Source organism: Octodon degus, unplaced genomic scaffold (genome assembly GCF_000260255.1).
Source record: "Octodon degus isolate 3935 unplaced genomic scaffold, OctDeg1.0 scaffold00028, whole genome shotgun sequence".
Classification (NCBI taxonomy): Eukaryota; Metazoa; Chordata; class Mammalia; order Rodentia; family Octodontidae; genus Octodon; species Octodon degus.
In genome coordinates this window covers 6071684-6085383 of record NW_004524604.1, presented here as the reverse complement: position 1 = coordinate 6085383, position 13700 = coordinate 6071684, and the positions used below count along the sequence as shown (strand labels likewise).

General features: G+C 40.7%; 1 protein-coding gene across 1 annotated transcript in view; it reads right to left on the bottom strand.

Annotated features, from left to right (window-relative positions):
- Wdfy3 (WD repeat and FYVE domain containing 3) overlaps window positions 1-13700 on the bottom strand; it is a 311759-nt gene that overhangs the window by 162196 nt on the left and 135863 nt on the right. The window contains exons 5-7 of the mRNA XM_023712946.1: window positions 4566-4675; window positions 1213-1374; window positions 424-485 (exon numbers count right to left, since the gene is read on the bottom strand). Of these exons, the coding sequence (XP_023568714.1) occupies window positions 424-485; window positions 1213-1374; window positions 4566-4675 (334 nt within the window). The remainder of the gene's footprint in view (window positions 1-423; window positions 486-1212; window positions 1375-4565; window positions 4676-13700) is intronic.

The following is a 13700-nucleotide window of genomic DNA, read 5'->3' as shown; positions in this document are numbered from 1 at the left end:
GGGATTGAACCACGGTCCCTGATGCTTTTGCCAAGCTTGTTCTAAGTAGGTGCTTTAGACCACTGAGCCATCTCTCCAGCCCCGCCCATGGTGTTTTTTTTTAACACACTGTGGCTTAAGATAACATGAAACAGAACTCCCCTTCATTGTCTATGTTTTACTCAATTTATTACTTTCAGGCTTAATCTGTACTGCAACTTTCTTTAAAAGAACAGCTTTAGGGGGATAAGAGATTCAAAATAGATCTTTGAAAGTGAAAGAATTTTCACACTGCTTCAGTTCTGTGCACAAGTAGAAGAGGATATATGAATAAGTCATCTTAGCTTGAAGGTATTTTTTACATGTATTTTGTTACCAACAACTTCCTTAAGGCTGGCTTTCAAAGAAGACTCAAGACCTCTCAACCTGTGAATAAAAATTTACTCGATAAATCCGAGTGGCAAGCTCGTCAGATCACAGGTGGAGCTTTTCAGAGGTGGCTGGACCTACAGTGTGACGCTTAGATTAAGGATATGCTACTAGCACTGATTTATAGTGCAATGCTAGAATAAGGCATGCCCCATCCCAGGTGCGAGTGCTACCTGCCTTGACTGAGGGCAGGGAGTGTGGACAGAATACAAGGGATAGAAGCAGGACACTGCTGTGGATTCCTGCTTGCTGCTTCCCTGCTGGCCGCCTTCTGCTTGTCCTGCTTTGTCATGAACCATTTCTTCTATGTGATGCCCCTCTACCATGCCACCCTGCCTTGGGGCCAGCCGACTACAGACTGAAGCCTCCACAAACTGTGAGCTAAATAAACCTTTCTTCCTATAACTTTAGGTGTTGGGTATTTTGTCTCAGTTATGAGAAAAATAACTAAGACAGTGATATAACTGAAAACAATTGATATTATAAGAAATAATACCTAAATCTTAATATGAGTGTCAAAAAAGTTGTCCTTGGGTAGTTCCTTTTAGAGATATTATTGATATATCAACTGTAATTTCAAAATCAAATGTAATTTTAAAATCTGTTCAGAGAAATAAACTTGTTGCCTTACTTATATATTCCCCAAAACAACACTTCAATATTCTCTGCTGACACAAGGAATGTTGCAATGATGAGACCAGGTTACAACATAATGAAAACGAAAGGCCTGCTTGGCCGGGGCGCCAACTTTATTGTTGCTGGGCTCTCGAGATGCCCCTCCCAGGCACATAGCACCTTTCCTACCTGTACAAAAACTTTCTGGAGGAGTCCCCGCCGCTCTGCTAGAGGTAGCTCATTCTGTGCCCCTCCAACTGCCTCAGGCACATGTGGAAGGTCAAAAAACAGATATAAACATTTAACCAGGGTGGAAGGCACTGACATCGTTGTCATGCAGTCCACGGTTTTCTGAAAAACAAATCAATAAATAAGTGAATGGACAGACAGTCATAGCTGCAATTTTCTGATACAGCTGAGTAATTTACAAATGTTAAAGCAGAAAAATAGTGATTTTAAAAATTGGATTTAAGAATTAAAAGTAACTCCACGCTAAGAAATAATTTTCCATTTAGACAAATTTGCTTAAATCAAACACTGAGATTGGATTTTTACACAGTAAATTACTCATTAAATCTGGTAGTTATTCATTAAGAAACAGCATGTTTTAAAGAGCATAAGCTCTGGGATTTTAAGGAAATGGCAATAAATAACTAACATGGGCAAACTACTTTTCCTGGGCCTCACATTTGTCCCTTACAAAATACAGTGAGACATAATGTAGGGTTAGCATGATGATTATATAACAAATGCAAAGACATATTAAACAGTAAATATATTAGTAGCTGCTTTACTATCATTATTATTTGTATCCATCTTACAGATTCTTGGGTCTAGAAGGACACTAGAGAAACTGAGGCATCAGGAACACAAGTATATCTTTGTACTGTTTTCTTTCCAAAGGAGGAAATTAAACACTTAAATATTTTATATCCATTTAAGAATTATGAAAATTTTCCATGAGAGTTTGATATAAGAAATCACATAGCAATAAAGTCTTCCTGGCATCACTGTTGATCATCCACTTTCTCATCAAACACGTACCGAATGTCTGTCTAGAGCAGTGGTGGCGAAGCTATGGCATGTGGGCCTCAGTCAGTTGTTTGCTAATACTGAAAGTTCTACAAGGTTCACGACCACCGCTTTAGGGTATGCCAGGCAGCATCTACAGGGGCAGGGCATGGAGAAAGGAAGCAACTCTGCCCTAGAGATGTCCGCTAGCAACAGTAGAGCCACAAGCAACTGTGATTTAATCTCTTAAGTCTGACAACGGCAGCACATATAAGCCAAAAGCAAAGAGAATCATCAACACTGCCAGGAATGTAAGAGAAAAGTACAGGGGATTAAATGAAGGGAGAAGCCACCTGAAGACTCAGACAAAGTTAGGCCATGAGGTATGCTGTACACTTGAAGAACCAGAGTTCGCCTTGCTGACTCCTGGGAAGCCACAGTAACAGTGGTTCCTCTTCACTTAGAGACACTGCACGCCAGGTGTGAGGCTACGGCCTTGACACAGGCAGGCTCCTCTATTCTTTAAGGCAGACACTTCTACCACATGGTGCATGCTTCACAAAGGAAGCCACTGAGGCTTATTCTTTCACACACCTTGCTGGGTGTAAGAGCTGCCTAAGCGATCCAAAGTGCATGTTCCACAACCTGAAAGTGGGCTCGTATCCATTCTAGCTCGACTGTTACTGGCAATGGATGCTTAACATAGTGTTATGAACAAGCAAGTGATGGTCAGGGTTCAGAAAATTAACTGACAGTAGCGAAGACTGTAAATTAACCCAGAGGGCCAGAAGGAGGATGATTAGGAAAGTAACAGAAAATTGTTAGAGATGGCCAGAACAAATGCAGTAGTGGTGATGGAGAAAGGGCTTCAGGAACTTCCTTTGCGAGGCCCAGGCCTGGATATCCAATGTCACTTCCTATTCCAAACTCTATAAACAATCTGCCCTTCATTATTCCTGGACACCCAGCTTAAATGTCTGCTTGGTCACAAGCATCCTTCAAGTCTTCATCCTTCCTCCTACTCTGACCTTCAAATGTTCAACTCTACCATTTTTGCCTTCATAGCATTACACACACCATGACTGTACTGTACGGGACCCTCTCCTTCCTCTGTGGCATCTGCATGCTGAGTCAGGACCACATTTCACTCTGACGTGTACTTTGCTACTGCCAGCCAATGGCCAGCAAACAGCCAGAAAATGGCACTCAGAGAGAAAAGGTGCTTAACTTACAACAATTTGCTTTTAAGTGTACCATTTTCTAGTTATGTTTTTACTAGCTTTTCCTTTCTGTTAAGCAAAGCAGTATGATTTTTCATTTTCATCTTAGCCCTGATGGATTTTAAGTATAATTTGTCATCCAAATTAGTATTTGGCAGCATTTGTCATTGTTGTAAGTGACAAGGATCAGGTCTGTCCTGATTCTTTTCTTACACTCTTAAGGCTGTTTCTCCATTTGTGTATGATTAAGTAAACCCACACTGAGTTTCTACCATGTGCTGGGTACCACAGTAGAGACAGACTGCTCACAACTGAAGAGGAGAGATACAGCACCTTGAGAACACCCCAGTCAGATTTAGAAGATTACAATTAAAGGCTGTTAATATTAAATGCAAAGAATAATTTAAATTAAAATTAGATATTTGAATTGCACATAAGGTTATGTATACTACTATAAACCCAATGTGGACACAGTGGTGGACAGGTGCTTATTCTCAACAGCATGGGGCACAACTGGCATTCTGTCAGTTATCCAGAACAGCCACAGACACATGAAGGCAATGCTCTTCTAGGACTCCAGACTGCTCAGCGTGACCAAAAGCCCAACTTCCCAGGACTGGGGGTTTCCTCAGGGTAGCACTCACTATGCTGAACCCTGGAGAGATTTTAAAAGGCTGAATAAACTTCTTTTGTCCCAAAACTTAAGAGCAAAACCAAAGCATCCAAATGGCCTTCTAATAGGTATAAGCACTATGTATCAGGACATATAGTTAAAGCTGATTTGGGAAGACGTAAACAATCTCTATAGCAAACAAGTGAGAAGGCAACAGGCTAGCAAGCCTGAAAATATCAATGTTCCTTATTTTCTACAGAACTCAGAAAAATGTACACGTGTTTTCATGTCACTTACTAATAAGTAGCTAAGCGACCTTAGATGAATTTGATCTTTCTAAAGCAGAGTTTCTCTTAAGTGGAGTTTTTCGAAGGACAGCCCTGGAACTCCGGGACCCTGTGCCCTGGCCACAGCATCCTAGCTTTCTGCCCAAGTACGGTAAGAACGTGTTAGTTCTCACGCCTCACAATACCACAGAGATGGAAACCATCACTCTACCCCAGGCAGCTCCTCATCAATACAGTGCAAAAATACCTAGCTCCGCATCAAGAGATGAAAAGATAAAATACTATTTCAGAACAGTTATAAGCACCTGAATGGTTATAATACCATGTTTGGGTATGAAGATAAATTTAATAACAAAATCCTATGGGAATATGAAAAGGTTAATGTACTAAATATGAAAACTAAGAACTCACCTGACCAGAGGATGCCAACAAATTAATAGTTGTCAGAAGCATCCATCCTCGGCTGGCTTCTTCACTCTGATTGATCTCCAGAAACTGGACGATGGCTCGACTCGCAGCCTCTACCGAACCAAAGGGAAAACCAATAAATGGGGGAAATCATAAGAAAAAAGTTCACCCTCAAAGTCTGCAAGTGACATGATCATTTTTTGAGCATGTATTTCAAGTTAGCACTGCTAGTGATTCTGTGAAACACATTACAACTGCCATGTTTGTAATGATGTATTTTAATACTCATATCACTAGTATAGAAATGTGAGAGTCAATCAGTATGTTTTAGAGGAAAGGTACAGTATGCTGTGAACTACGTAAAAAGAGTCCTGGAAAAGGAGAAACTTGAGCTACTCCTGCCTAGAAAACAATTATATTCCTGCATAGAAAGTGGGAGGGACAAAGGTATGGAACGAACAGGAGCCCAGCACTGGCTAGAGGACTGAGCCTGCTGGCTGTGGACCACAGAGAGCTGTACAAAGAACACTGGTTCATGGAGAGAACCTAGTGTCAATGGCAGGGACAAAAGACACCAGGTCATCGTGAAGGAAGCAACTCAGGTAGCACAGGGCTCTTCGGATAAGTGATCAAAGGCAGTGGCCTGGGCAACGTATAAAAGGTGGCTCTAGGACTGTCAGTCTGGCAGTGATGTGCATGCTAGGCTGAAAGGCCAGACGGAGCTGAATAGAGAAAGAGGGGGCTGCATGATGCACGAGGGCTGGAGGGGCCTGTGGCAGGCACAGAGAACCGAGATGTGGAAGAGTCATCACAGAAATCTTTAAAAGTGAATTTAATGGATTACGTTTTTAGAGAGAAGGGAGATAGTCCCAAAATGAACACAATTTCATGGTTACAGTTTGCAAGTTAAAGTTGTTAGAAAATAAGTCTGAACTGTTCACTGTGAACTAAGTGGGTAAGATACTAATTTGTGCTTAGCACACCTCATAAAGAAGCAGAAAGTAGAGCAAATAGAATGTAGACTACCCTAACTGTGTTCTTTTCCTTCAATTTAACACAATCACGACAAATGTTTTGTCAGATAAGTGAATATAAGGCTTACGCATGATCCTCCAGGGGGGATCCCCTGTGCCCAAGTACTGGGAATTAAACCCAGGGCTTTGTGCTGGAGCTACAGCCTCAGCCGTTTTCTTTCATTTTGAGATAGAGCCTCAGTAAGTTGGGCAAGTGCTCTGCAACCTGCCACCGTCCTGCCTCAGCTTCCTAAGAGCTAGGACTCTCAGCATGAGCTACCACACCCAGCTTAAGAGTCACATATGGGCCTGTACTGGGCACATTGCCTCTTTATACACTTCCACTTGAGGAAATATTGTAAGAGAAAAAAGCCCTTTATGTAGATTATTTTTATTGAGTCTTTAACTATATCAGGTGCTGTTTTACATACTTGTGGATTTAACTGATTCAATTTTCCTAAGAATCCTATGAGTGATTTTCTATTAATATACACTTAGTATAAATTGAGAAACAGAGAGGAGAAATAATTTGCCAACAGTTACATAGCTAGTCAGTGAACTCATGCTCAAATCTGGGCTGTCTCGCCTGCAAGAGATAAAGATAGTGATTTAAAAACATTACCAGGAAAGAGGGAACCCGACAGGCTTATTTCTAACAATCAGTTCTCTCCGAAGTGTCAAACTCACTATCGTCCTTTATTTACTCATTTATAGTCTCTTTTCCTTGTATAGAAAATAAACACCAACACCGTAAGCCTGTGCACTGCTGACCCCTGGGCCCTAGCACATTACTGGCATTCAGAGAACATTCAGTAAACATCTGCTGAAAGTATCAATCTAACTAGAATAAATAAATGATTTTACCAGAAAGACACTGAGTTCAAATTCTTACAGACATCAAAATCTTTGGAATTATTGTAGATAAGAGAGATTTCTGAAAATTTTGAACAGAGAGTAACAAAAAGAAGTGTATTCAGCTACCCAAATTGTAAATACCTCATTAGAGAGGAGAAAAATGAAAGAGGAACACAGACATTTAAGCAACAGTGGTTGGAAATCTTTAGCAAAAACTGCTTTGCAACTACTTTTTGCAAGCCTACAGAAGACAAAAATGTGACAAGGGCTAAGCCACATACGTCCCTTTCCTTGACAGCACTTACATACCCATGCATAAGGGCACCTTCTTCCCGATAGCTAACACTCTTGACACAGACTAATACAATATGCTCTCACTTCTCAGGGCTCCTCACAGCTGGTCACCTTTTATTTTAAATCACGCATCTTCAAGATCATACTGGACATCTTTAAGGAACTACTTCTAGTATTATGAAATAACTGATAATGTACCAGTTAAATTAATATAATGATATTATATTTAATTTAAAACATTCATTAAAAAAAAACATGGTTAGGCCAGTGAGATAGCTCAGCGGTCTAAAGCACCTGCTCAGGCAGGCGAGAAAGAACCACTCCCAGGGTGGGCTGAGCCAGCCACACACAAAAAAAAAAAAGGAAAAAAAAAAAGGTCAATATCTCCTATGTCACTCATGGCACAAGAAGCTGAAGAACTAAACATACTTTATGAGATAGACAAAATAAAGTCATCTTCCAAATACAGAAGCTTGAAAACCATAAAACCATAGACAAGATGCATTTTGAAAGAATCTGGATGTAACACTATTAACTTTGAAAACCAAATATAGATTTGCATTATTCAATAAGACTGTCAGAGATGAACAACAGATATTAGTGCTGATTTTGAGAACCAGAACAACAAAAATGCACTTTTGGTTTGAAATAGTTCTACTTATCTGATGAAGGGTGGGCATTTATATTTTAAATATGTATGTTTTTCATGTTTTCATTGACAATGAACATTACAGGCCTCCAAAGATAAGAAAAGACGAACAATGGGTGAAAGGGACTGTTCTATTAAATATTCCAACATGCTCAATAGATCACTGTACTGATGAAATTAGATAATGCATGAGAAAATGAACTGAAAAGAACCAAGAGGGTATAATCCCTCGTATGTCTCCCTTTAAATTTTGTCAACTTAATATTAACCATTACTTGCTTTGAGAAGAAAATGGAGACCCAAGTTATGATCAGCACTAATATACAATTACTTTATCTAGCTTCTTTGTCTAGCTTATTTTTTATTTTTTGTAATTCTGGGGTTGAACCCAGGCCCTTGCACTGAGCTATTCCTCCAGCTCTTTTTTCTTGGTGGGGGGGGGGGGGGGGGGGTTAGCTCTGACTAAATTTCCCAGACTGGCTGTGCACTTCCGATCCTCCACCTAAACCTCACCAGTAGTAGCTAGGGACACAGGTATGTGCCACCATCTCTGGCTGGTGCCGGGATTTGAACTGCTGCTAAGACGAAGAGGCAGGGACACCACCGTGCCCAAGTCACAGGGGGGAAACCCCAAGCTCCCCTGACAAGGCAACTTATGTTCATTTCTCTCTTTTGAGACAACGTCTCATTATGCATTATGTAGGTCAGGCTGGCTTTGAGTTCACTACATAACCCAGGCTGGCCTCCAGCTTGCAGCGATCCTCGCCTCAGCCTCCTGGGTGCTGGGTGTACAGGTGTGCAGCACCACACCCAGCAGATTTGTTCACAAATGTCTTCAGAAGAATTATTTCACTTTTACCTACCAATTTTACTATGTTGGCATTTAGAATCTCAAACAGAATATCTCCCACCTCTTATTCTAATCAACGTGAGCAGTAATTTAAAAAGTGTACAGCATTTATGATAGTCTTAAAATTATGTCCAGGCTGAGGACTCAGCTCACTGGCAGGGCATTTGCCTACTATGTGTGAGACCCTGGGTTTAATCCCCATTACAAAAGACAGAAGGAAAGAAGAACAGAGGGAGGGAGGGAGAGTGAGAAGAAAAAGAATAAAAACCTGAATATAACCCCACCAAAACTATGTATACAAAAATAGAGAAAATTTTAAACAAAACCTCCATAAGTCAGTTTCATAAAACTTTGAGGAAAAAAATTCACTTCTAGACACAAACATATTACATTAAGATCTTTTACTTTCAATGATATTTAATATCACAAAATTTAGATGATGACAGGTTATAAGAGTTAATAAGGGTCATACATTAAGGTTAAACTTCTTTTAGGTGTCAATCATTTGATTCAAGCTTTAACTTTAAATTGCATTTCAACAGAGAGAGTCAGAATTAAAGCTATAGAATCAGAGTTAGTAGAGCTCATAATCAGATTAAGGAAGGAAGGAATGTATACAATCTTGACACAAATGTAATGCCCCAGCCTACAATGAAAGAACAGAAGTGAGTTTAATTAGCTTCAGAACAATCAGAATACAAACCTTGTTAACAGAAAGTGCAACACAGCAACTGCTACTCAGCAAAGTTCGTTTAAAGCATACACTATTCTTAGATTTGTGCTTCAGGATGATGGCATGAGACACAGCAACAGTATTACTATACTTATTTCACTAAGGGAGAAACACAGCCCAAAGAACCCCTGTGCCCCCCCCATAAGAAAAATATCCATAAGTTAGTGGGAAACACAGAATTAGAGCTCTTAGCTTTCATGCTTCTTTCTGCCAGACACAAAACCACACCTTGTGAATGAAATTACCTGAAGGTGTTGTGGCTTTGAAATCCCTGGAGGACGGCAAGGCACACTGTTCTTCTGTTTAAAGAAAAGGCTGGGTTGTTCACCTAGGGAATCCCTACATTGCTCCAAAGCCACCACGGGAGAGCAGTGGCGAGGCTTCAGCCTCCCCATCTCTGGGGGCTGCCCCCTGCGGATGGTACCATGCGTTTAACATAGCACCTCACACGAGGGAAGTGAATGGACACTTCTCGGAGGAAGTTTAAACAGCCAATAACTACAGGAAGAAGTGTTAAGCTTCTTTGTGCATTACAGAAACGCAAATTGAAGGAGCACTGGGATTCCATCTTACTCCAGAAAGAATGGCTATCATCAGGGACTCAAATAAAAACATGCTGGTGAGGTTGTATAGGAAAAGGAACTCTCCTACACTGTGGGTGGGAATGTAAACTAATACAACCACTATGGAAATTAGTGTGGCATTCCTTAAAAAACTAAAACTAGAAATTCCAGCTATACCTCCTCTAGTATCTTCCTGAAAGAGATAAGGACATCATATTACAGCATATCAATGTTTACAGTTGTACAAGTTGTAAAAGCTAAATCTTAGAAGAAATGAATGGAGCCAGGGATATAGTTCAGTGACCCAGTGTCTGCCTGTCTGCCTGGCAAGTGTGAGGTCCTGAGTTCAATTCCTAGTACCCCCCCAAAAAAAAGAAAGAAAGAAAAGATGAATGGATAGAGAAAATGTCACATTTATACACAACAGAATGCTCCTCTGTCACAAAGCAGGGTAAGTCTTAGTCATCTGCAGGAAAACTGGATGGATCGGTAGACTAAGATTCTAAGTGAAATAAATCAGACACAGAAGATTAAACATTGCATGGTTTCCCTAAAGTAAGAGACCTACGATATACATAATTAAAAGAGCAAAGTGAGGGGGATGAGTTAGGAAAAAAGGAGGTAGAATTTATAGACAGAAAGAGCTCTGGATGAGGAGGCAGGGAAGGAAGTGGGCAGGCAGAGTCAAAATGATGACAACTGGATTGAGACGGACTGAAACCTGAATGTAATCAGGATGAATGTGAAATGAACACTAATTAAAAATAACAGTGGTGTTTTGCATGCAGTAAAGTCATTACTGATGTCTTCACATAAGAGGAATTTTCTGCTTTAAAAACAGAAAGCAGCCATGCACCCTTAGAATGAAGATGAGACTGGTGTGTTACACTTACTTAACAGATAACCAGAGGATGCGGAGAACAGCCTGAAACACATTCTAGATAATATGCGGCCAGTTACACCTTATGTCATTCTTTCTCAAGGCAGGTGACAGTCACTATATACTTTTAACAAAGGTCAGGTGGAGGCAACAACCAACACAGAACAAAGAAAGAGAAAATCTATGAAGCTGCCATAACATATGATACAGCAGTCCACTTATCTATTTTGTATTTTGATATGCCCTATAAGCTTTCTACTTTCACTAATTTCTTATAAATTTAAAATAGAATTACTGATGTTCATGATGTCATGAGATAGCTGCAGTCCCTCTCAGAAATGATCTGACAAAGATGTTCTGTGTGAGGGGTAATTAAGGAACACAAACAGCAAGTCATGCTGTGCTGGGTGTGTTGGTGCATGTCTCCATTATTAGCTACCTGGGAGGCTGAGGCAGGCGAATCACAAGTTGGAGCCTAGCCTGGACAAATTAATGAAATCTTGTATCAAAATAAAATAAAGAACTGGAGATAAAACTCATCATTTTCTGGGTTCAACTTTTAGTACAGAAAACAAAACAGATTAAAAAGGTCATTAAGTTTTCCATATGAAATTTAAGGGCATCTTCAAAAACTATTTTGCCCTACTGTACAACAGAAACAGCCAACTTTCAAAGGTATAGTACAGAACTCATTTTTAAGAGAAAAATCATGACTATAAATCAGAAAGAAATTCTTTCCAATGACAATCATCCATAAAATAAAGACCACAGGAGATATCTACAGTGGCTCATCTCACAGAAGACAAAAGCAGATACGGGCAGGCAGCTGGACGCACACGGGGGTTCACCTTGGGGTGAAGAGAGACTGTTCATCGGATGGAAGTTTCAGTTGAGTGAGGTAAAGGGGCTATGGAGGTGCAATGCATGGCTCAGTGCCTTGTTAATGAAGCTGTTCCAGACACTTTAAGTGTAAGAGTGATCACATGTGTTTTTAATGACAATTTTAAAAACTTAAGAATAAAATCTGAAAGGTGACCCAAGATGAAGCTACACAGTGCAAATCCTGAAATTTTTATCATAAAAATATCAAAAAGAAAAATTCTTAAAAATAATTTTGATAATAACTCTGATCAGAAAACGCGTCCAATGCTTAAGACTAAAGATTATGCAACACAGGACTCCCAAGGTTAAGATTCTTTTAATGTTAACTTAGGAGACACTGAAGAGTTATACTCTTCTCTTTCAAAAATCAAGAGAGCTGGCTCTTTTGTCAAGCATTTTTTGTCTGTTTTTTTGGTGGCACATGGATTACAAAACCAGAGCAGAGAACTCGTTCTCATGTCAAAAGTCAGCAAATCCTATAGAACACCCAATAGGTGACAGCCACTCTTCTCAGTGTTAGTAGCACAAGGGTGGCCACAACAGGCAGTGAAGTGAAGCTAATAAACAAGGTGCTTTCAGACAACGACAAAGGCGTAAATGAAAGATACCGGTGACTGCACAGAACACGTGGGGAACACAGGTAGAAGCCCCACTGGAGACAGACTCACTAGGAAAGGCTGCTCATATGGAAGGAACACACAAATTGAAATGAATTTTGTAGGATTCTAAAGGAATGTCAAAAATTTAAAACTTAAGTGCAATCATATAACATACAAAGTCTGAGTCGTAGAAAAATCCTTCAGTAATGAGACACTGCTGACCAGGAAAGGTGACTACAAGGCACATGAGATTATATACTATTTTTAAAACTTCCTATGGTTCTTTTAACTTGCTTCAATACTGAAAGTAAAGAAAATTATATGTGATTATTACTGTAATTAACAATAAGATATCTTCTCTATTTTAGGCACCTCTCATTCTCCCTAAAATCATACAGGGTATTAACCACTTAGTATTTTAATTATTTAAATAAAGGATGACTAAAAACTGCATAATTGATCATTAATTTTTGTAAGATAGTACAGCAGGAAACATAAAACTGACTTTATCAAATTTATTCATTATCAGAATTGACTCATTGAAAAGATCCCTGCCTCAGTGACACTTGCTCAGGGTTAAGTGTCCAGTGATTAAGAAACCAAATCTCGTGGGCAACAAAATGACTCTCTAAAAATATGCAGATGAGATATTGAAAAAGATAAGGATACTGGAGTGTGTAGGAGAGCTTCCTGCTACCCTGCGCCAGTGGGAAAAATTACTTGTCCCAGCCCAGGCGCAGCGTGAGTGAGACCCTCTTCCACCCCCTTGGGACGCCCCCCACCACTCCGCAGCATCTCCCCCACCCCGCCTGCCGAGTAGGAATTTCTGCTGCACTCCAGGAAGCCCCAGACTCAGTCCTAGCCCAGGTCCTATGAGTGTGTGGGAGAGCTTCCAGCTACCCTGCACCAGCGGGACAGACTACTCTTCCAAGCCCAGGTGCAGCTTGGGTGAGACCCTCTTCCACCTCCTTGGGACGCCCCACACTACTCCGCAGCAAACCTCCCCCCCCCCCCCTGCACGCCAGGTAGGAATTTCTGCCGCGTTCCGGGAACCCCCAGACCCAGTCCTAGCCCAGGCCCAGTGAGTGTGTGGGAGAGCTGCCTGTGCCCCCTACTCCACCTTGTCCCCTCCAGGCTCAGCTCAGGCCTGGAATACATGCCTGCCGTGTAACCCTGCAGCTGCAATCCCTGCAGAGAGTGTAGAGGATAGAACCACCAAGCTAGTCCAGAAGCAGAACATCTTGCCACAGGGGCACAACAGGTTCACCCTTCAGGGCAGCAGCAGGAAGGAGCTGAGCACAGCAGCCAGAACCAAGCCAGGCACAGTTGGAAAAATCAAAACTTTGTAGATCTGCAATTAAACTTCAGTATGTGCTAAGGTTATAACTACAATCAAGATCTACAACAAAGATCAGAAGACAGTGCTACACACAATGACGAGAAGGAACAAAATGCAACCTCAGAACACAAGCCCACCCGTAACAAATGCAGAGGACACTAACACAGAACAAATTGGGAATCAAACTACTGAAAGCAATGAATCAACGGCTTCTGAAGTAAAGAAACAGTGGAAAGGTATAGAAGAACTCAGATTGGAAATAAAAAAAGAAATCCCTGATTTAATAGAATCTGCAGTAAAGAATCAAATGTGGAAACATAAGGAGGAAACGCAGAGCCCACCCAGAACAAGTGCAGAGGACACTAGCTCAGCTCAAATGCATGAATTAATAGTGTTGATAGTAAATAAGGAACAGCAGAAAGATATAGAGGTAATCAGAGCGCAATTCTTTTCTGTAATAAAAAAAGAACTCTCAGAACTC